This window comes from Hippichthys cyanospilos, chromosome 3 (genome assembly GCF_059441005.1).
Source record: "Hippichthys cyanospilos isolate Australia breed blue-spotted pipefish chromosome 3, RoL_Hcya_1.0, whole genome shotgun sequence".
Classification (NCBI taxonomy): Eukaryota; Metazoa; Chordata; class Actinopteri; order Syngnathiformes; family Syngnathidae; genus Hippichthys; species Hippichthys cyanospilos.
The window spans coordinates 27,771,549-27,795,996 of NC_142371.1; the positions used below are offsets into that span (position 1 = coordinate 27,771,549).

The 24,448-nt window shown below is 39.9% G+C and overlaps 3 protein-coding genes across 5 annotated transcripts; 1 reads left to right on the plus strand and 2 right to left on the minus strand.

The window, feature by feature from the left end:
* Positions 1 to 1,939: 1,939 nt before the first annotated feature.
* On the minus strand, positions 1,940 to 3,390 carry LOC148426655 (peptidyl-prolyl cis-trans isomerase FKBP14-like). The gene is made up of 4 exons (XM_088410982.1): positions 3,054 to 3,390; positions 2,711 to 2,862; positions 2,521 to 2,648; positions 1,940 to 2,395 (listed from the first exon to the last, which is right to left on the minus strand). The coding sequence occupies exons 1-4, from the start codon at positions 3,248 to 3,250 to the stop codon at positions 2,237 to 2,239; spliced, it is 636 nt and encodes a 211-aa protein (XP_088267108.1). The 5' UTR covers positions 3,251 to 3,390; the 3' UTR covers positions 1,940 to 2,236.
* Positions 3,391 to 3,593: 203 nt separating this feature from the next.
* LOC148426656 (pleckstrin homology domain-containing family A member 8-like) lies at positions 3,594 to 10,902 on the plus strand. Its single transcript, XM_088411763.1, has 13 exons — positions 3,594 to 3,752; positions 4,116 to 4,232; positions 4,398 to 4,553; positions 4,636 to 4,757; positions 4,934 to 5,092; positions 5,160 to 5,200; positions 5,274 to 5,386; positions 7,018 to 7,303; positions 7,661 to 7,746; positions 8,809 to 8,867; positions 8,962 to 9,163; positions 9,232 to 9,293; positions 9,369 to 10,902. Exons 1-13 carry the CDS (start codon positions 3,713 to 3,715, stop codon positions 9,564 to 9,566), a joined length of 1,641 nt encoding a protein of 546 aa, XP_088267889.1. The 5' UTR covers positions 3,594 to 3,712; the 3' UTR covers positions 9,567 to 10,902.
* Positions 10,903 to 12,583: 1,681 nt separating this feature from the next.
* Positions 12,584 to 24,421, minus strand: LOC148426657 (uncharacterized). 3 transcript variants are annotated; one of them, XM_088411740.1, is made up of 17 exons: positions 24,163 to 24,421; positions 23,448 to 23,557; positions 23,105 to 23,191; positions 20,874 to 20,918; positions 20,674 to 20,700; positions 19,905 to 19,976; positions 19,423 to 19,485; positions 19,320 to 19,346; positions 19,194 to 19,238; positions 19,064 to 19,099; positions 18,903 to 18,983; positions 18,206 to 18,302; positions 17,739 to 17,875; positions 16,968 to 17,087; positions 16,743 to 16,884; positions 15,915 to 16,017; positions 12,584 to 15,820 (listed from the first exon to the last, which is right to left on the minus strand). In XM_088411740.1, the coding sequence occupies exons 1-17, from the start codon at positions 24,269 to 24,271 to the stop codon at positions 15,751 to 15,753; spliced, it is 1,371 nt and encodes a 456-aa protein (XP_088267866.1). In that variant the 5' UTR covers positions 24,272 to 24,421; the 3' UTR covers positions 12,584 to 15,750. The 3 variants fall into 3 exon arrangements, with proteins under 3 accessions (XP_088267866.1, XP_088267865.1, XP_088267864.1); XM_088411739.1 differs by lacking the exon at positions 24,163 to 24,421 and having other exon boundaries at positions 16,743 to 16,869; positions 23,448 to 23,829; XM_088411738.1 differs by lacking the exon at positions 24,163 to 24,421 and having other exon boundaries at positions 23,448 to 23,829.
* Between the last annotated feature and the right edge of the window lie 27 nt (positions 24,422 to 24,448).

Sequence of the window (24,448 nt, forward strand, 5' to 3'; positions counted from 1 at the left end):
ATAGTTGTTGAAAAATGTGATAAATCACAAATGTGGGAAATTTATAGATTAACTTAAAAATGTAATATTTGACAGCACTAATATATATATATATATATATATATATATATATATATATATATATATATATATATATATATATATATATATATATATATATATATATATAAGGATTAGTGTGTGTGGTGTGTGTATAAACGTGCGTGTGTGATTTGGGAATGATGCATGTCTAGTTGGTGTCTGGCTATAAAATAAAAGTTGTGTTACAATTACACTTTTGTTCTTTTCTATAAATACATTCTAAACATTTTTTTCTATAGGCATCATTTGCTGTTTTACTGAGCTAATAGAAAGCCTGTTTCATACGAGATTCCACTGGTGATTATTGCAATATGCTATTCATCAAACGGTTGTTTTAAGAACACGTGTGGTTTCAAGATGCAACCTTAGACAGGCATATCTCACTGGTGCCCTATCATATAATTTATTAATGACAGCCAGGTTCGAATTTGAGATGTGTACATTGTCATGTATTTTATCTAAATGTTGCTATCTCTGATTCAATCTCATGTTATGGTGTGCAATGTTCTCACTTGTAGTTATTCCTCAAGGTGTGGCCAACAGGGTGGAATCAAGCATAATAGCGCAAGTGTGGTTTGTCTGTTCTGTGGAGGCATGTCAAGTGGCTTCTGTATGTCTCTCATTCAAATGCCTGCGTCAAGGATTGCCTACCCAATCAAAATTTAGGGGAAATAATTTGTTGCATTTTTGCTTCATATGTGTTTGTGCAGCTAAATTTGTATTTCTTGCTGCTACTGTCATACAGTTATTCTACTCCAATTGGACTCCTTATTTGGTACCGGTATTATGGGCTAATTATTATTTTTTTGCTTTTTACTGCTTTGGTTTTATAAGCAGTAGGGCTGCGCAGACCGATCCAAGTATTGACTACTTAAGTCAGCATCGATATTGTGTTGATACCAACAAGCGAGTATCGATCATTTCGTTTATTTACTTATTAAATTGTCTAATGGGTCCATCAAGCAATTTTATTTTAGTGCATGCTCATGGTACACATTTGCCCTCCCGCCATGCGATAGTAATAATCATTTGCATTTTTGTTATTATTTAACACTGTTTTATAGCACCGTTTATTAATTGTGACATATTTTTAATTTAGTTTGTTAATCTGAGTACAGCTGCTTTGATTTCAATCCAAGTGTGCCTCCCTTATTCCTTTGTCCTTTGGTTTGTTTGTTATTTTTGTTTGTTTGTTTTGTTTTTTTAATCAACGGTGATTGTAGAACTTTAATAATATTAAAGCATGGTTATGCAAATTTTTAATTAGAAAAATCGTATTTATTGGACAAATGAATTATTTAAAATACCATATTTTATAAACCTAGAAGTTTCTGTTTTGAGTATCAATGATACTTGCAGTAGTAGGCTATTTACTTGCTAACAAGTATTGCTTAAATAAAAAGGATATATGTTCATTTCGAGTGAAGCTAAAACCTTCCCCGCCCCTACCCGTCCCCGGCCATTTGGATCTCTTAGCAAATATTGAGGGGATTTTTAACGTTCCTCAGAATAACAGCCATTAATTGCTCAGCAAGACTTAATGAACTCATATAAAGGTTCCTTTCTAGACTTGGGTGCCATAGCTTTCCATTAAAGTTGTTATGCTGTGCTAGTTTTTAAGAGTCCACTGCCAAATTTAATTAAAGTGAGTGAACTTTTACTACAAATTAATAGTAGTTCACACTTTGTGGAATGAATCTGGATGTGATTATATCAGGCTTTTAAACGTTTAAGGAAATAATGTGAAGAAAATAGAGGTTGTCAATTACCAGCACGCCCTCTTGTGACCGGAGAGAGAATATCAATCAACAGGTTGACTGCGAGCTCAAATCTTTGAAAACACAGCTTTTGGATTTTTAGCTAAATATTTCGTTTATTTTTCTACTTTTAAATACAACTGTGGTGGTATTTTCAGTGCATGTTGGCTGAGCACATTACTAATCAAGTAAACAATCCAGGTTCAGAGGTAAGACAATGCATTAAGACTTTAAATGCCAAAGTAGCAAAACTGCACTGAGCAAAACTTATGCCTTTATCTCTAATCATTATTAAGATTCAAATTGTGATATAAATATATGTTAAGAAAAAAATGGCATTTAAAGGATTAAAAAGTCAAAATACGTATACAGCATGAGTGTTGTTGACATATGTCCTTTCACAGTTCATCGTGTTGATAAGTGAATTCTCTGGCCGAGATAAAGCCATCTTCATCCTCGTCCTCGTTTTTGAAGATATCCTCCACCATTGCTACGTTATGTGTGTCGTTTGGCGAGTAGCCGTGTTTCGCAAACTCCTTCTCCAAGTACACTTTCACCTGTTAAGCACACCAACATTTAAACTGCATAGTTTAATCTTTTTTTGTGTGTGTTTAAGTGTGGCCCCCACAAAAAGGTGATGTTTATCAAGTGCAGCAGAAAGGAATGTAAAAGAATTCTATACCTCCTGCTTGGAGAGCTTCCAGTCATCATTGAGATCCATGTCCCGGAAGGAATCGTGCGACCTCGGCCCATTGCGGATATCGATTAGTTCAATGTCAAACATCAGGGTGCTGCTCGGAGGGATCTTGCCTACAAACAAACAATATTTGACTGTGTACTTTTCTCATTTCTGCATGCCATTTTGAACCTACCTTTCCCTTCTTTCCCATACGCCAAAGATGGAGGGACAGTAAGTTTCCGGCGCTCTCCTGTGCACATGTTCTGCAGACCTTTGTCCCAGCCCAGGATCACTTCTCGCGTCCCCAGGGTGAACCACACTGGATTTTTATCACCTTCAAGGCGGCTGCGGATATCCATCAGTGTTTTGGGGGAATACAGGGACACAAATGCACATTAGAACCCCAGTATGAAGCGCTCATGTGGAGTGATGAGACTGACAGTGACATGGTGGTACAGTACAGAACAGAGAACAGCATCTTCGAAGTTAGTTCGAGAGTAATTGATGTGACTTTTGACATCAATTCAAGACATTACCTTGAGTGAAACATGGTGCCATTGCTGTGCAAAAATCCCTCGTAATGAACAAGAAGCATGTCGCCATATTTTGTCTTGCGGTGACATAGGAGAGGCTTATGGAGAACTTCAATTGTAACTTCAGGATCGGGTAGTTTGCCTCCATGGGCAAGCAGAATTACAAAAGATAATGTCGTGCAAATGGAAAATAATATCATTGTGTTAAATTAACTTACAACATGCGTCCTCACGAGGTTTGCAAATTAGTTTCTTAACTCATATTAATAAAAATACGTACAGTAATGCGTTGTTTTAGGTTTGCTACGTGGCACCAAACTTCATGAACACAGCTACTGATTCAACAACTCGCCCTCCTCCATTTTTCATTGGATAATTTGCTAAAGTCCCGCCTTCTGTCTGTTATTTATCATTTCACTGGTTTCTCCTCATGTCAATTGTTTAAATCCACGCCCATTCTACGCAAATCTTTGCTTGGAACGCGTTGAAAGGTATTCAAGAAAAAGTTTACGTACTTTTACCAACGTAGACGCACTGTACTGTATGCACTGCTGACTGTACTCCGCAAATCTCACTTGGGGGCAGATGCATCGCTTGCAGTCAGCTGTGCGCCTAATCTTATCATGACGAACAGGTAATGAAAAGCAAAAAACACCTCAACGATGGAGGGAATACTATACAAGTGGACCAATTACATCAGCGGTATGTTCCCCTTACGCTTATTTTGATGAAACAATTTTCCTGATGGAAGCTAGCTAGCATGACAACGTCAGCGTTGAGTTTGTGACACCATAAAGAGGTAGCCGCCAAGCTAGCGTATGCTAATCGCCTCATCCTGTGCAATGAAATAACTCCCAACTGAATTATGTTTTATAAAAATAAAACGAATCTTTGCCCATATTCATTAATTGGGCAATGATTGTGATTGTACCCATTGCGTGTCATTTGAATAGATGTTAACGTGCGTTTGAACAAGGGTAGGTGTCACTTTTCTCAAACTTTAAACTGGGTCTATCAAAGAAGAAAATGAAGTCACTTTTAAAATTTATGTTTTTTTAAATACAGGATGGCAACCTCGCTGGTTTGTGCTTGACGGGGGAACTTTGTCCTACTACGACTCTCAAGAGGATGCATGGAAAGGTTGCAAGGGGAGCATTAAAATCTCCGTTTGTGAAATTCAAGGTTTGCACATCACTGCCTTTTTTGAACCAAGGCCTATATTTGAAAAAAAAAAAAATGACAGAAAAACGGTACAAAGTCACACATAAATTTCACACCAAAAAAAAAGTACTGCTGTCACCTATTTTATTTCTGGTATATTGACTATTGCTATAACTTGGTTGTTAGTTCATCCGTCTGATTCAACCCGGCTTGATCTGACCATACCCGGAGAGCAGTACTTCTACCTGAGAGCCATCAATGCAGCAGAAAGACAAAAATGGCTAGTTGCTTTGGGAACAGCAAAAGCTTGCCTGACAGACAACCGGACTAAAAGAGAGAAAGGTAAATGAGGATTTAACCTGTAGGTTAAAGACAGTTCCTATCATCAACAAACCATGATTTGTGTTTATCTTTTTTTCCCCAGAACTCCAAGAGAACACAGAAGCACTAAAGACAAAGATGTCAGAGCTCAGGTTGTACTGTGACCTCCTCCTTCAACAAGTGAACAAAATCAAGGATGATGACGAGCTTGGTGACGCAGCAGAAGTAAGCATGGTGCCATTGATGCGTTTTGAAATGTAAATAAGACATCAAGTCATTCCCCAACCAGTCTCCATAATGTCTATAGCTTTATTGTCGTCCAAAGTAAAGCAAGTCACATGTCCTAAAATAGCCAAGTCCCCCACGCCTGGTATCAGTTCTGCCCTGTGTTCCCTTTTCAGCCCGGCATAAACACAGGCAACATGGTGAAGTCAACCTGCACCACTTTTCTCAAGACCCTGGAGGAGTGCATGCAGATAGCAAATCGTACTTTCATGCTAGATGCATCAAAGCAAAGCCCGCCGGCGTCGCCTCCTATCGCCGCCATCAAACCACAGAAGGTGTGTTTGTTTTTCCCCGATACACTCGAGCATGGAAAACATGTGACACTATACGTGCCTCCTACAGATTAAACCTGCCAGTCAGTTAAATCAGCACCGTGGAGAAAAGTAAGTTATGTGAAGCATCATGTACTTCAGCGTTTATTGAAAGATGACTATGTATATATTAAAATTATTCCAGGTGGAGAGATTTATCGGAAACAGATATTATGTCACATGATACCCCCTTCCTTGACTCTGGCGCAGAGGCACTTGATGAACCAGAGGGACCAGAGCGTCAATCTTCCCCTTCAAGTTAGTCCAGTCCTTCTGAGGACTCACTTTTATGTTGGAATAGAGAGATGACCTCACTTCTATATGTGTGACAAAACTGTTTTGCTTTATGGAGACATTGACTAACATCTTTATTATGATAGCAATTATCAACCAGCCAAAACTATCACACGTTTTGGGATGACTTCCAATTTAAAAAGAGTGACAAAAATCCAGTTATTGCAAAATAGACCTGGCGTACCACAGTCGTATTTTGATTGTTGGGTCTTCTGTTTAAATGCAGCAAGGTAGAAAAGTGCTATATAAGTTACCATTTACACCCTTATGCATAGACCATCTTGATATACTCCATTTGTTGTCATAGTGCACCATCTAGTGGCCAATCGGCTGATGTTATTTTTTGTGCTTAAAAACCTTGATTTTGTTAGCAGGCTTTTATTAAGACAATATTAGCATACAGAGCTTCTGAAAAGAAATGAAAGTTGGAAAGCTCTCAAAGAAGCACTCGGGGTGTAATATTCAAGAATATAATCTGTTATTGAAAACAATCTGTAGGGGCTCGGTAGGTCTTGAAATGTGCACCCAGTCTGCTCCTCAAGAAGAAGCAGCAGAAGGAGAAAACTAACAGGAAGTTATTGGCCTTGATTTAGCTAATGGGCAGCTCCATTGTTAGGTTTACTCATCGCATAATGTAGACGCATCGCCTTTAAATGACCTTTAAGACACTATTACATGTGTAATGTACATATAACATTATGTAGGTTTGAACTAAACGGTAGTTAATGTTTGTCGACCTCATAAGGTAATCATTAGCGTGCTAATTCTAATCACAATTGCTAACTATTTAGCATAAGCGTTTCATTGTCTTGTAGGGATAGAATATAACAATGAGTGTTTATATTTACTCACTTCAACTCATGTTCAACCTCACTAAATTATTAACAAAACATATTTATTACAGGGGATCAATAACTACATTATTTGATGGAATAATTGATAGTATCACTCAGCATATTTGATTCTGCAACTCCAGTAAATTGTGGAACATCATCTGTTTCATCTCTGGCTCCTCTGTCAGAAAATTGTTACTAATGACAATACACATCCATTTAAATATTCCATAATAATCCATTTAAAACAATTTAAATATTCCACAATCAATCAATCAAATTTTATTTGTATAGCCCTGAATCACCGACGTCTCAAAGGACTTCACAGATGAAAAGAGGTCATGCTGAGACTTCTTTTTTCAAAAGAAGTCATACAGAGACATCTTCTCGGTGTAAGGTACACAATAGCATCCCCTGTCAAAGCTCCCAGGAGGGGAAGGAAAAACTCAAAAACCCCAATTTGGGGAAAATCAGAAACCTTCAGAAGGGGCCACGGGTGGGAGGAGGCCCCTTCCAGGCTCACAGGTTGAAGTGGATGCTACATGTACCAAATTCAGACAAATAGATACACATTACAGACAAATACAGGTACACAATATAGATTACAGAAAACATATTGCGCTATGTATTAATTTAATATTGTGCTGAGTATAAATTTAAGTATAAACGTATTCAACCGCCTGCCCAATTAAGATAGTTAACCTGTTCATCTCTGTTATTAGTTTATTCCCACGCCTAATGCCTTTCCTATGTATCGCACAGACATGCACACAACCAACGGTGACATCTCCATCCAGGAGGAGCAACCCGGTCCTCTTCCCACCGCAACCCAGAATACCTCTCAGGTTCAAGTCCCCGCAGCGATCGATGAAGACGAGGCGCAAAAGGAGACGCACGGAAGGGACCAAAGCGCAGAGGGCGGCGGGGAGGAGTCTCAGCAGGAAGCACTTCCTGACAGAGACGAAGCCGACAATGAAGAAGAGATTTTTAAGGATTCCGCTGAGCCAGAAGAAGCAGTGGAGACTTTTTTCAGCACAATGAGTCACAGGTATGAGCCTACGTCATTTTGAAAAACTTCTGATACTTTTCAGTATAGATCAGCAGAAATATTAAGAGATTGAATGAGGTTACAACTATAAATTTCGAACTGTTAGTTGAACATTGTGTGTATCGTTCAGTACATGATGGAGGACGCTTGTAAACATGAAATGGAGGAAAGCTTTTTGTGTAGGCTAAAGCTGCTTTGTCATCTCTCTGCTCGTATGCATGCAACGGATCGTCTTTCTCCGTGGCTTTTTTTCTTTTTGTCTGTATTTATTTTCGTCTCTCCCTTTGCTCAAATAAAGTCAACGATGTGTTTAATATCATCCTGTCTGAATCTGTTTTCCCTCCCTTTGTTTTCTAGATTTAGTGATATAAAGCTGGATGACGACAATGGCATCCCCACGCAAGAGTTTTTGGACTCATGTTATGCAATAGTGCCTGTATTAGGTAGGCCAGTCATGTCGTCTTCATCTCATCTCTTGAAAAAAGGCTGCTGATAAGGGGGGGGGGGGGTTTGTTTGTTTTTTTTTCCTTTTCATATCATTGCTGCTCATTCTGCCCTTCACGCGCTCTTAATGCTTTCTGTCTGGCCTCACTTTGGTGCCTTTCTTTCTTCCTTATTCTATTCACATGGTTTGCTCTCCATGTGCACTATCTAAAACTTCTAATAACAACCATTTACATAAACAATTACAAGAACTATTATCGAAATCTCAACAAACATGATATCACTCAGATATCTTTGGATTAATACATTTAAAAAAAAAACGATACCAGTCAAATGTTTGAAAACAAATGATCGATTAGATGAATATTAAGGTCAACTACTTTAGGGAAGTAAATACTGAATTAATCAATTAATTTAGGTAGCTAAGTACTAAAGTAATCAAGGAAATTAGGTGCCAAATAACTTAAGTAACTAAAGTAAGCACGAGTCAAGGGTGTCAGCCACCATCCATAAGTATTAGACAATAGATATTTATTTATTTTACTATTTTAAAACACGAGAATTCTCATCCATGGCACTGAAAGAGTAAAAAAACAATATTAAACAGTACTCCAACATAGTCTTAAATAAAAAGCCAAAACTAATTGTCACAGTCTTCATTTCAATCATCCAAATTAAGTAGACAAGCTTAAAACAAAATAATCACACATCATAATGTCTGGTCTGCCTTGACTTTGTACAAGACTGCAGTAAGCAATCGTGTCCACTAGGGGGCTTGCACATCCATGTATGTTTAATGTGTGCTGTTGAGACTAGACTGCAATTTGCAATCGAATCCACTAGGGAGCATGCACACAAAGACTTAAAAAAAAAAAGGTCAAGCTAATGTATTTTAGATCGAATGAGTGAAAGGTATGAATTATACATGATAAATGTTTTAGTTATCTAGCCAAATCTGAACTTTTTATCGCTTAAAATAGAATAACAAAAAGTTTAACTATCCCTGTATTATTCAGCTTTGCATTGATAAGCAAAGGACATTTTTTTCCGTGCCTTCTCAGACAAACTTGGCCCTACCGTCTTCGCGCCAGTAAAAATGGACTTTGTGGGAAACATCAAGGTAAGAGGACGTTTGAAGAAATTGCACGAAACGCTTGTCTTCAGCACAAACAAATACATGGAAGCAAATCGCAGTCTTCCCGTCCCGCTCGTAGAAGATCAATCAGAAGCTGCTGTCTGAGCCGGCCAGCTTCCCCACGCTGCAGTCCATCGTGCTGCACGAGGTGGACGCGCAGGAGGCTCAGGTGCGAAACTCGGCCACCGAGGCGCTGCTGTGGCTCCGGCGGGGCCTCAAGTTCCTCAGGGAGTTCCTGTCGCAGGTCAACGCTGGCGAGCAGGACATCCACGGAGCCCTCAGTAAGTAGGAACTCAGCAAGTCACATTGTTACGAATGACTATGCACTTCTAATGGTCCTCATCTTCAGATCACGCTTACGGCAAGACCCTTCGCCAGTATCACGGATGGGTGGTCCGAGGAGTCTTTGCGGTATGGCCCGAGTCGCCCATTATAACTAAAAGGTTCTCAAGGTTCTGCACTTTTTTTTTTCTCCTGTCCTTGTAGTTGGCGCTGCGAGCCGCTCCGTCCTATCAGAGCTTCACGGCCGCCCTGGTGACGACAGAAGGCGACGAGCTGAAGAGCGGCTTCGCCGGCAGCATGCGTAAAGACCTCAGCATCTACCTGCCCGCCATGGACAGGCTACTGGCCATCCTGGACGCCCTCTATGAGGAGTACAACCTGGAGTCCGACGAGGTGGTCTGAATCGGGAGCACAAATCTTTGAAGGAAGTGGGCGGGGTCACAGAAAGGAGCCACACGCTTTTTGCGACTGGTTCAAGACCCCCGAGGACGTTTCAGGACAACAAGTCTGCACTGAGGAGCTCTAAGCATCAACAATGAAGTGTCATTTTTTTGGGGGTGGAAATTCTACGTGCTTTAAAAAGTACGCGTGAACATGACGTTTGAAAGCAAACGTCAGAATGCACATTGACATGGAAACAAAATCAGTGTTTTTAAACAAAGCTAACTAGGTTTCTTTGCGGACCGGACTCCCTTTTTATTCGGACTTGCTCATGTTGCACTGCATACGTTTTAGTGACAAAAATCTTTAAAATTCGATTTCAGATGTGCTCTTTTTATTTTTTTTACTCTTAAGAGGGACCAATGAAGATGGCTTTAGCACCCCGACACTGGAGGATCTAGGTTTTTGTATAGAACATGACAATGACCATACTGACATCTCAATAAGGCATTTTGTAGTTGTATTTATTTTGCATTAAGTTATTAACATGTCATTAGTTTCATCTCATTCGTAGCAAAAGAGGTACAGTAACATGCAATGTTCCTTGGATGAAATGACTCAGAAATTCTTTTTCATATTGTAGAACCATGTATGACGTCATCATGATACTAATGTGTGCTAACTTGTTACTTACGAGCCAGTCGGACAATTTTTTTCTGTGTTAGATTTTATTTAAAGATATGATACGCTTGCACATGATAAATCAATTTTGAATTTGATTGCAGAAATGTGCAAATGTTAACTCATTCAATCCCAAAGGTGTATTTTCATGTTTTTTTTTTTTTTAAATCAAGCCAATCATTATATATATATAAAATTTCATTTCTTTTCAAGGGTTTGGCTAAAGGAAAGTCTAAATATGGTTGGAAAATTCAGCTAGTACTTAAGTTCAAAGTAGTCTTTAGGTTCTAAAAGCTTCCAATTACTTATTGATGACTTGTTTTTGTAATTTCCATAATAAGTGTTAAGTAATTGCTTATTTAGTACTTAATTACTCAATAAAGTAAGTAATGAAGTAATTTATTCCCTTACTGTGGAATATAATTTGATTTCTTCAGTACCTATAACAAAGTAGCTGATTACTTTGGGACTTAATTCAATTGGCACCTGTCATTTTTAGAAACTCCTTCAGCCAATCTGAAAAAAAAATAGGAAAATATATACGTGCCTGCGATAGAATGTCAGGAAAAATATTAAAATACTTTTGGGATTCAATGTGTTAATAAACTCTCATTTGATTGTGTTTGTATATCCACCGAAATATTTGATATGTACTTAATAAACATAATTGAGTAGTCTTTGTGTCCACGGCTTTTAAATCCACTTTTTTGCTTACATAAATACAAAGTTGAGCATTGAGTGCATTACAGGCTTTGAAATAGCATTAAAAAGTTATTTCACGCACAGCATGCGTCTCAGCTTGTCTGCCGCTGCATCTCCTGTCCTGAAAGCGAATCTCCACATCCGAGTTAAGACAAGACTGACGAAGCACTAATGGGCCTTCTCATTGCGACGCTGGCCCGCAGCCCATGGCAGAGCTGCATCAGCATCTGCTGGCTGACACCCAAGCGGCGGTCGCTTCAAGACGCAACTGTCATGTCTGACTCGGGCTGTTTCTTCTTGAGTTCACCACAGCAAGCTGGCAAGAGGATGCTGACAGCGTCGAAACCTCAACTGATGAGCGGGCTTCAGAAGAGCTTTTACTGTTTGGCTCTGACTGCGGTGCGTACAAATAATAACTCGAAAATGTCAAATTCATGTCCTTGTCTTTAAGGAGTTCCGGTTTCTGAAGACAAGGGCGTGTTTCCTATATGTTTTCACTTTTTTTTTTTTTTTTTTCACAAGGAATGGTTTGGAACTTGACTTTCACAAAGTGATATGAGCTTTTGAGTAATATTTCAACTCAAACCCAAAACATTCATTTAATTTAATTTTGCTCTTAATTTGAGAGAAAATGTAACGTTCTTGTCAAAAATGTCCATCAAACACATTTGATAATCATTAAATTAGACTTGCTGATAACTGCAGAAATCTTTGTAAATGTCACGTATCGTATTTTCTGCACTATAAGGCACACCTAAAAGCCTTTGAAAAATAAAGCTGATGTTGCGCCTTATAATCAGGTGCACCTTGTATATGGATCAATATTGAGATTGGGATCTGTAGATGGGGAATGAACTGATAAAGTAAGCTTTACCTGTTTCTTTTGTGTGTTTACAGTTGAACAAGGTTGGTCGTATTGACCCTGAGTTATTATGTTATTGAGAGTATAGATTATTTGAGTTATTATTACTTTGAGTATTACTATATTGTGAATGAAAAAGTTTTAAAATATGTCATTAATTGAGGGTGCGCCTCATAATTCGGTGCGCTTTATATATGGAAAAAGTTTTAAAATATGTCATCAATTGAGGGTGCGCCTTATAATCCAGTGCGCCTTATATTGCGGAAAACGCGGTACTTCTTGATATGTCCTCATGTAGTCCCATTTGAGAAGTAGTGTTCGACATCACCCATCCTCATAGATGTAATTCCCATACATCATGGAACACACGGAAGAAGAGAAAACTATTAAAACATATGAAGACATTTTGAAGTTATTTTTCAATCACCTTGTATATATTTGTAGGGACCGGTGACTAGTAATCCTCAATAAACAAAATGGACTGGAGCATATGAGTTGCTTCATGTTCCCATTCATTTGCTCTTAATTTAAAAAAAAGAAGTGTTTTTCCAGTCAACAACAGCCATCAAACGCAAGTAGTTGAACGTGTTAAATTTGGGTACTCATCCTCATAGATGTAATTCCCATACATCACAGAACACACACAAAAATTGAGAACAATATATGTATTTTAATACAGGAAGTTATTTTTCATTCACCCTTTACTGTATATCCAGTAAGCTGCCACCCAACACACGGCCTTTGCACTGATGGGGTTTCTTTAAAAGCGCAAGACAGAAAACAGCTCGACACATTTTTGAATTCTCGCTTTTATTGTATTTTCTGAACATCCGTATAAATCATATCAGAGTAACAACACATAACAATTGTTCACTACCCCCGTCGGAGCGCATACTACACATCATATCAAGCCGAGAAGTTACCACATGCGTTGTGTTGTGCACATTACAGTATGGGATACAGCACGGGTCAAAAGCTCACAAGCCACAAGGCGACAACATTCAGCACGGTGTATTTGAACCTAATATGACTTCTGTACTCTGCTGTATGTTTCTTAAGACACCCGCTACACTGATGAGTTACATAAAGAGAAAATCCCATAATGATGACATGAGCACGTGCGTATGCGGACACTACATTGTAACAGTCATGTTTGTATGCTTTCCAAGGAGTGAGGCGAGGTCTCCTTCGGCAACTGTAGCTTATGGACAGAGAAAGCTTATGTGGACTAAATCTTTGCTTTTCCGCTGGCCTACACGTCTACACGCGTGACTGTAAGACACAAAGACTGGATAACGAGGTAATAGAGTAAATACAGTAAGGACCATAAAACAGCTTCATCGCCTATTTTAGCAGCTACGGCCTATTCCAGCCTCGCCTGTGCGCTGAGTTTAAGGACATAACAGTTTCAAGCCTTCACATCGAGGAGTATAGTACAGTAATCCCCGTAATATCGCGGGGTTTTCTTACTTTAATAATGTGTGTAGAAAAGTGTATTTCAAATAAGATTCCGTGTGATTGCAACATATGGGAGGGCTATTTAAAAGCCTATAGGGGAAGTATGCTTTAAAAAAAAAATCACATTATTGAAATATACTTGTTCAAACTGACAGTAGTACATGACTAAAATGATGTTTAGAAAAAACATCCCACCACTCTGGCCCCATTCGGCGCCACTCATTTGACACACACACACACACACTCAAAAAACCACCGCGCCCGAAGAAAAACATCCAATCAGACACCCCCATGATCTCGCCCAAAGCTGTTACCCTTGAAAAGCACCTTATATTTGATGATATCTAACAGTAAAAATACATGATTTTTGGTGCAGTTTTATCATCAAAGATGAGTTTGCTTTTGAGCGCTACATCTCTGATTGGTTGTTTTCCAAGAGTGGTGAGATCTTGCCAGTAAAATAGAGGCAAAGGATGGCGATGATTCTTTTTGTTTCTCCGATCATTTTAATAATGTGCTATTGTTAAGTTAGACTGACAGTTTGAACAAATATGAGATATTCTTGTAATTAATTGCAAATATGATTTCTTCTAGTTGAATTCTTATTACTGTGCCATGACAGATCATCAGGTGTGCTGTGTAAAATGATCCAATTTCATTTTTTTAACACGTGTCAGACAGAACCATGAAATGTTCTATTGCATGGAGGAAAGTACAGTTAACTTGTTTTTAGCTTCGTATTAATCCAAACGGATTTTGGATTTTATACCGAATGACTGTAATCGGTTTATGAGTACATTGAGAAAAGCTAATAATTTTCTGAAATTTTAGGCCATTTTTCTACAGTAAAACATGCCTTGTTATTATATATGCAATTTTTTTTAATGTAAATTTTCCCCTATTAATTGCATTTTTCAACAACTATTTTCTACAAATGTTTGTAACATACATTTACTCAGGTGAAATCTTGGAATTAATGGCAAATACTGACTGTACAAGACTCTTGTAATACGATTCCTTTGCTGTAGAATATAACTGTTGAACAAATATACCAAATCAGAGCCATTTTTTTATCTTGTCTCTTACGATGTCATAGACTTTGATAATTGTCAAAATGAATCTCCAGAATTAATACTTCATCTTTGACTGCTCTGATCTTAATCCAGTCCAGACATTCATATATATTTTTTCAAGGGTCATTTTGGTGGTGGCGTTTGCTATTATATGTAAGATTGGTGTACCGCTCTAATATCATAAATTGTCACGCATTTTACAGGCAACATTATACCTTTTAGTTACACTTGTGTGACTATTGATATTCTAAAGTTCTACAAGTGATTGTTTGCTGTTGCATCAGTTCCTTATTTGCAGTATTCAGTCAATGTTGCAAACAATTACAATGTAGTAAATGTCATTATTTCTGTCCCGAGATGTTTTACCTGACTTACACTTTATAAAAATTATATACATATTTTTGTTGATACTCTGTACAGAGTATACAAGAATATGCAGTAAATAAAGTTATCAAAACAAACATATTAACCCATCTTGTGATGGGATCGTGGTCGGTTAAGTTTTAAACTCGTTGATGGATGACTGTGACAGTGATTGAAATCCTGATCATGTAAAGATCTAAATGTTTTGGATCGATATTTCCATCCATAGCACAGATTTTTACTTATTGCTTATGGGTCTGGAGGTGTAGCAATGAAAGGGGATCACTGGACTTGGGGAGGGGGTCAATGTTGAGTTTCCTGTGTGCCTCTAACAACCAAAGTAGATGCTTGTGAGAGTTTACGTGACCTGCTTGTTCCTGAGAGTTGTTTTTGGACATGTGACCAAATGTGTGTGTCTAGTAGAGAAGCAGCACCGCCGATGTCGCCGGTGCGCTGTGTTAACAGTCTCGTTGGAATAGCGTTGGAACATATTGTTTGGACTTCCATCCCTGCTTTTGTTAATGTGAGGTTAAGAGTACAAAGTGGCAACCGCTAAGAGGTCAAGTGATACATGCTTGATGATGGCCAGCCTCATGCAAATGCTGCCGCGCTGGCGCAATACCTGAGGCCTCGGCCCGGTTCTGGAGCTCCCACTCACTCTCTTTTTGTGTGTGTGTGTGTGTGTGTGTGTGTGTGTGTGTGTTTCTTGCGGTAGTAACTGGGTAAAGATTATGATGCCCCCGGCAAAGTCTCTCAGCACATCTGGCTGGTGCCTGTTGCCCTCAGAGACCGATTTGCGTCCATTGAGGCGTGATGAGGAGGCCGGGCTCAAGACACAGCCGTCTTGCCGTTTCCGACGTGGGTGAAAAGTTTCCCCTCCGTTTAAATAGCAACACTACGAGGGATTCAATGAGACAGCAGTACACGGGAGTTATCTACATTGTATGCTTCACTTCAGTTCATCTGCTGCTTCTTCCCGGTCTTTGTTCTTTTGTTTGGCATGAAAAGTAAATTCCCAGTTTGTGTCCCACGTAAAAGGATGCGGAAGAAACGTCCAGCTTTCCACTCAGGTGAAGTACTTGCAGTTTGTGGAATCGATAGCACAGTACGACGTGCACTTCAGGTGACCGTAAGATCTGGAAATAATAAAGGACAGGTACATAAGTCTACGCGGTCAAGGAAGGGTTTTGGTGATCCCGGTTCTGGTATGGAGCAGGCAGCCAGGCTTACCCGGGCAGATATGAATGGCATGTCTGGTAGCCAAAGTCTTTGCCGTCACATTCCTCAGTGCCCTCGTGGCGATATCCATCGCCGCAGATGGCATGTTTACACTCTGTAGGAAGATGACAGCAACATCAAAATGCAGATCTACTTCTCTTCCCAGACCAATTTTCCATTATCATTTAATTCGACGCTGAATGTATTTACTGCAAATAATGTTTCTTTGTTCTATCTACAGTCATGGCAAAAAGTACTAGAGTACCCTTTGTTTCTTCTTGCGACTGCAAGTGTTTCACAAGTTAACAGCTCTAATTTAAATAGATAGAAGTCATAATTCATATTAATTAATGGTTCATTTGCCTTTATTTCACCTAAGCCTAAAATAAGACCAATAATTTATGTAAAATAAATTTGATATTATTTTATGTAATACAAATAAGAGTGTGTTACTTAAAACAATAAATGGTAAAAAGAGCTTGAAATAAATAGCCTCATAATAAATTGTAATCAAAATATTGCGGGGAAAAAGGCGTACACACAAAATTAGAATGCTTTCAAAATCATTCCACCCAAATCTTTAGTGACGTAAGCTTTTTTTGTTGCTAAATTTTACTTGTCTTTGTTTGAATCGTGTTCAACCTGTTGCCCGAAGGCACAGGGTAACCCCAACGAACCACATGAATAGCTCAGGACCTTGTTCTAAAAATAGCTCACCATTGATGAAACATCGTGATTCCCTGGGAATGTTGGGAGTAGCGATCATAAAATATGGAAACACTTGCAGAGATCTATACAGACAAATAAATGTCCACAGACATCAGTATGTTAAAGACTTACTGACGCAGGCGTCTGTGACTACTTTGTTCTGGTCGTCACATTCCTCGCCACCTTCGCGCTGCACGATGCCATCGCCGCAGTAACCGTCATCATCAGGCGGGTTCTCCATAGACTGGAACGCTGTCATCTGGAATGGGAAAGTCTTTCCAGAGTTTAAGAGAGAAAGGGAAAAGATGAACATTATTTAAGATTGACCATGGAGGATATTTTAGACTGGAGCAATACCTGAATTGGAAACCAGCCGTTGGTGTCTTTGAAATAGAGAGACCTCTGATCTTTGCGGAATGCAAAAGCATTTTCTGTCTGAAGACGCTCCAGCTCCTCCTCGTTGCTCACCACAAAGATCTGAATGGAAATGACACGTGGGGAGACTATGTGAAACAGTGTGCATGTATTACATATGTAACACGCACACACACACACACACATATATTATATATATATATATATATATATATATATATATATATATATATATATATATATATATATATATATATTTTTTTTTTTTTTCCCCCTCAAGCGTAAAGCAAGTAAGATCGTGTAATGCTTAGTAAACTATGCATTAAACGATCCTATGGCAACATTTTATTTATGAGTGTTGGTATGCTTGTGCAACTGGCAGACAATTGGGATAGGCCCGGCAAGCCTGTGAGTTTTGTGAGGATAAGAAGCTCTTGAAAATGGATGGATGGATGTTTGTAGACTTTAAATGGCTTATGTGCTAATGCTAATAGCGATTGCGAATTTTGTTGCCCAAAACGTTGTTGTCTAAAAATGAATGGCTCGAAAATAACAAAAAATGTACAGTATATATCCATTCGCTTCAAATTACACTCAACCATAGTGAATTATTGAAAAAAAGTTTTTAAAAACGGTTACATGATTATTTGATGGAAAAAAAACACAGGATAATTGAAAAAGATTCGATCATAACAGCCATACTCCTGTAGAAAACATCAAATTTCCTCTGTGCAAAAGGATTATTGTCCTCACCGCAGGTACTTTGAGATTTTGAGGCTTTCCTCTGGAGTGATAATCTTCTAATAGAGACCCACTGAGAGAGCTGCAGCTACACTGTCCAGGCTGCCCAGGTGGTCCGCGAGCACCTTTGCTTCCAATCAAGTGAAGTCCTGCATACAATGACGGAAGAGATACGGATTAGTCCGTTTGTGAACTAATACAGAATGCGAGCAAGAAATGTAACCGAAGCCTCCGTGCCCATTGCAGCCACATGACGTCATGACGCAAGCATTTTTGCCTCACCTCAGGAGATTAGATTTCTCCTCACTAAATAAGACAAACGCTTACACCAGTCTTTGCTGCCTTCTGCTGACACGGCGCTTGGCTGCACCCAGTGCCACAGCGCAGAGCACGCCAAAGCCAGACGCGAGGCCGTCACTGACCGAGCAATGTGTCACTTTGCATCGATATGCAAAAGCAGTTGAGGTCAAAGTCGTCACCTGTGACAGGAGGACCAGGAGGACCGGGGACCCCGGGGGATCCCTGTGGACCCGCGGGTCCCCTTGGACCGCCGCTGCCCGAGTCTCCTTTCACTCCCTGCAACACGAGCCAAAAATACACAACATACTTCACGGTACTTCTAGTTCGCTAGCATACTTGCATGTTCAATTCATAGCAGTCATAACCAAGAATGAAAGCAAATCATTAGCTCATCTCAGTTGTAATTGTCATCTCTAAATGTGCTTTCTGATTAGATCCGTTTTTGTGCATTGGGTATCGTGTGCTTGAGTTGTTGGGGGTTAGACAACAAAAATCAATCACACCCTGGAGTGGAAACCGATAGGCTGTCATTGTGTTTGGTATAACCTGTTAAAACGTGTGATAATCCTGTATTATTACTGTTGTTTCGACATCAATATGTCACAAAACATTGACGACTGCGTGGTATTCAGAACACAGTTTATTTGATGTCAATTAAAATGACTCGCCAACCTGCACTATTGCACTTCTCACAAATTATGTCGAATTTCCTAGTAGGCAGTTTCCTTAATGAAAGGTTTTCATTATTACTGCTACATTTTTTTATTTGGAAACATGTTTATTTAATCTTCTATTACTGATTACATTGTTGAATAAGTCCACCGATCTATTAAAAAATCCTACACACAAATAATTTCCCAAATAGAGTTACGTCACCTGTTTGCCTCTTTTGCCTGGTCGACCAGTGGGTCCTCTGTTTCCTGAAATGCCAGGTTCTCCTTTTGGACCCATTTCACCCTGTACAAAGACAAACCAAAAAACATTACAAAACAGTTCATAATAATAATAAAAAGTTATACCAAAAATATTCATCTCACTTTCTGTCCCAGCATTCCAGGGAATCCCATTGCCCCCTGAAGAAATAGGATTGTACAACATCAAGCTCTATGCTTCAAATGTGTCCAAATGTATCAAAGTTTGCATTGAAAATCCTGATTATATACCCACTTTGTCGCCTTTGGAACCACTCTCACCATGTTCCCCTCTTGAACCCTGTTGAAGTAAACATACTCTTTTAAATTCTAATTTGAACAAAACTCCTAATCAATCATTGCAAAGGAAGGGCTCACATACCTTTTCACCTTTATACCCAGGTAAACCCTGAAATACAGATATTATTACATGCATATTGAGAAAAAGTAGATGAGATGGAATTGGTAAAATATATACCGCATACCCTGGGTCCAATTGGTCCTCTCCCGCCGGGTAAACCCATTAGACCTGGATCCCCTTTCTCTCCCTGCCCATTGAAAAAAAAGTTAAAAAAAAAAAAAGACTAGATTTAAATAAATAGAGTACAATATCAAAATACTGTAGTTGGATGTTAAGAAGTTGGCTAAATTGAGTTTTTAAGCAACCGAGGCTGTATGAATGCAGTTTTGGAAATTTAGTGGTTTAAAGAAATACAATCCAATATCATTCAATACTCCTCTGGGCAGCATCATTCTACAAAAATTCCTAATTTCTTCCATCACAAAAATCCCATGTATCCATTTCCTACAGTACAGCGTCCACCTTGGATTGGTAGCCAACCAATCGCAGGGCACATATAGACACTAAACATAATTGTGGAACGCTGCTTGGAAAAATATCTTGAATTTATTCCTGAGCATTGCCATCAACATAAAGTATCTACATAAAGAGATCTGACTTACTCACTTTGGGCCCACTTGGTCCCGGCCATCCAACTGGTCCCTGCTTTCCGGGAAGTCCAGGGGGACCAGTCCGACCCTGATGGAGGACAGGATGTTTAACAGACAAACACCTTATCAAGCCTGTTCTGCTAATAAATTGGGACATTTATGGGGTGTGGAAGCTAATAATTCAACCTGTAAGATGAAATACAAGTAAAATAAAATTTCAGTGCTAATAAGTACTTGCTGCAAAGGCTGTCAGTCTGCTTGCAACAGTATTTATCCGCCATGTGCAGGAGCACACGCAGGGGAGGACTGACTTTAACGAGCGCTGTCACTTTGCCCTATTTAATTAAATGATAGCCTGTGTATAGAACAGGAGCCGGTGCTTGTGGGAAATAAAATGATTTATGACCTGGCTCCGAGCACTAAGCTAAATTGCACTGCAGTGCTGCAAATACTGCTCGCTCAGACCATCCGCCACTGAATCTCTCCCAATGGCCCACCGAACGCGATCGGTGGGAATTTTACTCTACCGGTGGTGGTCACGCACGTGCCCTCCCGCTTGGTGTCGTGTTACAGGGACGCACGCGGTCTCAAATGCCTTTGAGTGGTCGACTTTGAGGGGTAACGCCCCCCGTACGTGAGCTCAGCATCTTTTGCGATCGTCTGTTGCATGTGTGCAGTCCCCTGTCAAGGTTGCGCTTGCACCCAAAGCAGCCACTGACATTGAATCTCATTTTTGTGCAAATCCATTTAGCGCAGAATAACTGGTGATTAATGGAGACGCTCACCTTTTGTCCAGGTCTTCCGATTTCTCCCTGACAACAGGATGTGAAGGAGGGACAAGGACAGACGCCGTTAATGCATTTCCAAACTAGCATCTGTCAGCATCTTGGGCTGCAGGCCAAGACAAATTGAGCTCACAAAAAAATGAGCACATGTGATCATAGATCTTGAGTGGCACTGATGTTATTGAGAAAAAATTCCTTACCTTTTCTCCCTTGGGTCCTCCAATACCTGGTAATCCTGGTGGACCCTGTAAAACAAGAAATACAAACAAAATGTCAAAAATGGATAAAAAAATAATCCCTCTCTATCCGCAAACCAGAGGGGCCAAGCCCTGCTGCGAACAACATAAAGAATAAATAATGAAATAGTAAAGTAAATAGCTTTACTTTTTAAATAGACATTAAAGAAGGTTTAATATGATTTGAAAGTCAGTTTACAACATTAGCATGTCTTACACATTTCAAGAAATTGCCTTCGAAGTGTGCATGTAGTCCTCAAGTTACTCCCAAAGCAGTGGAAGTATGTATTATTTAGGCATTATATCTAAATATTCCTGTCCCCGCTCTCCCTTGTGAAAGTGTAAAAAGTCTGCACGTGGAAATGCGAGCTGCAGTTTTAATTAAGGGTTGAGTGGCAACTATTGATTGAAAAAGTGCCCGCTGCAGCCTTGATGCTGCTGAGGCAGCCCAGGGTGGTCGACCGCAGCAAAACATTTAATAATGAATAAATCATGTCAAGAGATTTAGGATAAAAATCCGATTGAATGTCAAAAAAGCTTCCATCACCCATGTGGTCTCATGGCCACGCCCTTCGATTGGTAATCCCCGGAATGTACACAAGCCAGTGCGCCTTTCCAGGCAGACAACTCTTCATCGAGTTTCAAAAAAATGACATGAGGTGTGCTGTGGGCCGCCAGTGGAAAAAGGCTATTTATGTCTGCAGCTAAATGCAGAGCGTTAATGGGCTGCTGTGTTCCATGCATGAGAGAGTCCCTGTCTCCTCTGCAGGGATTCTCAAATTGGAGACCTCAGTAAAATGTCACCTGTTATGTCCGCAGCCTTTTTTTTTTTTCTTTAAATCACATTTAGCATGATTTGGAAACATCTCCTAAATAGTCAAGTGTGTGGAAAAAGAACATTCGTTAACTATCACTCGGACACATGTGGCCCTGCAGGTAAAGTCCGACAGTGCTCATGGGTGGAGTTTTTTCTTTTGTTATCTTTGTAGATAGCACAGTTCGAAAGGGCCGATCGCGCCGTTGTAGAAGTGAACGCATCTTACTTGCCAAAACTTTAGCAGGCGACGACAACACAAGCACAAAACCCTACAAGATATATTTACAATGGATTCATCTTTAATCCTTGAGAATATAGGGTGTGGATCTGCAGGTATCAACCAATGAGGGAAGGAGTGGATTACACCTCCTGGTCGATGTTGCGCCGGGAGCCAATCACGTGTCTTGTAAGCGTACCTGTGAGCTGATTGACAGATTGCCTGTCCAGTCAGTTGAGGACAGTACTTTTTTGTTGTTGTTGAGGGAAATACTTAAGGCGTTCTTTGTGTGTGATCACACGCGAGTTACCTTTTGTAATAATTTGGAATTTTAAGTGTAAACTCTGCTTATCATCATGTTTGGTCATCTACTGGCTCCATTCAAGTTTGACGTTTGAGGGCCGTTACTCCAAGGGCGACTCCTGCTCTCCGTGTTCCCCGACGATAGGCAAGGGATGGAGATGAGAAGGGATAAAAGTACGGTTATTGTATAAGGTTATTCATTTAAAATTTAATTAAATGTGTACTGCAGTAGGTCAACATCCAAAGAATGCCCTTGGCATATGCATTTACAGTTTATTTGTCTGTTAAGTATGGAAGGAACTAATACAGCCCATCTCCGCAATAGGGCTTTTTTTCTAATGGAAAAACAAAAACTAAAAACAAAATGTGAAGCACTGAAGGCGATAGATGAAGCGGCAAGTAGCGAGGGAACACTGTATAAGTGTAAGTCAATTTACCATTAGTAATATAAACACATATGACAAGATTTGATGCCCTTATAATTTCATTAATTGTACCGCACAATGCATTCTGAGAACCGGGAACGAAAGTTTTTGAACAATATATTTTATGTTGATCCCTGATATTTATGGGGGAATATAAACCAGGCCAACCTTTGAATAGTGAAACTCTGCATATGACTGACACCTATTGAAATGCATTGGGAGGAAACAAATGCTATTTTATTCGATTTTTTTTTTTTTAAGTGATTGTCTGATTAATCTGTATTTTTTTGTTGTTGTTGTTTCTGCCAAAAATCGGCATTGGACTCAAAAAATCCATGAGGGCCTGGCACCTACTTCAAAGTCCTGGTAAATACGTCTTACTTGTATGTCTGGTCATAAAAAAACTAAAATTTGACATTTTGCAAGCACTCACCTGAGGTCCAGGGGGGCCAATGGGTCCAGGGGGGCCACGGGCACAGGAAGAACCTTTACCTTCAGAAGGTAATTTTGAATCACCATCCTGATGAAAAAAAAAAATCAACGAAATAATCAAGTCTGATGCTCGTTGAATGATAATAATTCAAAACGTACAGCAACATCTTCTATCTAGTGTACTATATGTATGCATGTATCTATGTCTCTATCCATCTCTTGTTACATGGAGGCTAAAAGAAAGCGAGTGTGTGACACCGGTTGGACATCATCCAAGGACGCGACAACATTGACACACGTCGGATATGCCACAAAAGGATGGCGGTCACATGACTTGGACTCACATGAATGTGGCGGCGCCAAAGCGAAGGGGGTGGAGGGAAGAGGGGGGGTGGAGGTGGACTCACTAAACAGCATGGGTTCAACCTCCTCTGCTGCTCCTGAGGAGTGAGCACTGTGCAAGGTGTAAAGACAAGCAAGGAGGAAGACGTTAAGAAGATGTCTCCAATTCTGTTTTGACACTCTGGGGAACATGCATGGCTAACATCTGGCGGCAAGCATTGAGGAATCCCAAAGAGGGGCAAGCACAAACAGTTAGCATGCGGGAAACAGGTGCAAACTATCAAATGGTGACACCCGTCCAACAGTTCCTCGTGCAGACATGAGGTACCGCTGCATTGGCTATTAATAGCGGCATTTCCAGTCCACCTCATGGGCAACCACAACATGACAACAAGAGTAATTTACAAGACCACTTAATTAGGTACACAGTCACATGCACATAAAATAAGATCCGAAACATTTATATAAACTAAATTTACAAACATATTAATGATCTATTGTGATTGACACCGACAAACTATATTAACACTTACGGAATTTAGTCAATCACATGGCCCTTGCCATATCATTCGAACCAATTGGTAAAAATACAAAGCAAGGGATGATACCCCTCCCCAAAAAAGTGTGTGAATGAATTCCTGCTGATGCTCCCTGGTCACACCTGCGCATGCATGTTTGCACAACAAACAGACGAGCGTACAATGACAATGGGCTCACCTGCTGGGAATGAACTGAAGCTGTCCTGGAAAGATGAGTGGGCCAGGCCATAGTAAAAGCACAGCGTCAGATAGAATCCATGTGCTAGTGGAGTCATGCTGCTGCTCATAGTTGCCCGACTTTGTGCGTGAAGCAAAAGCAGCCCTCTCTTCCTCTCTGCCTTCCCGTCTGCGTATCACCTCCCCATCCTCCCTCTCCTCTCCACTCTGCCGTCTTTACGCCCTCGCGAGGGGGGCATGTCCACCAATGCCCATTAAACCTTTCCTCCGCATCCGTGTGCGCTAAA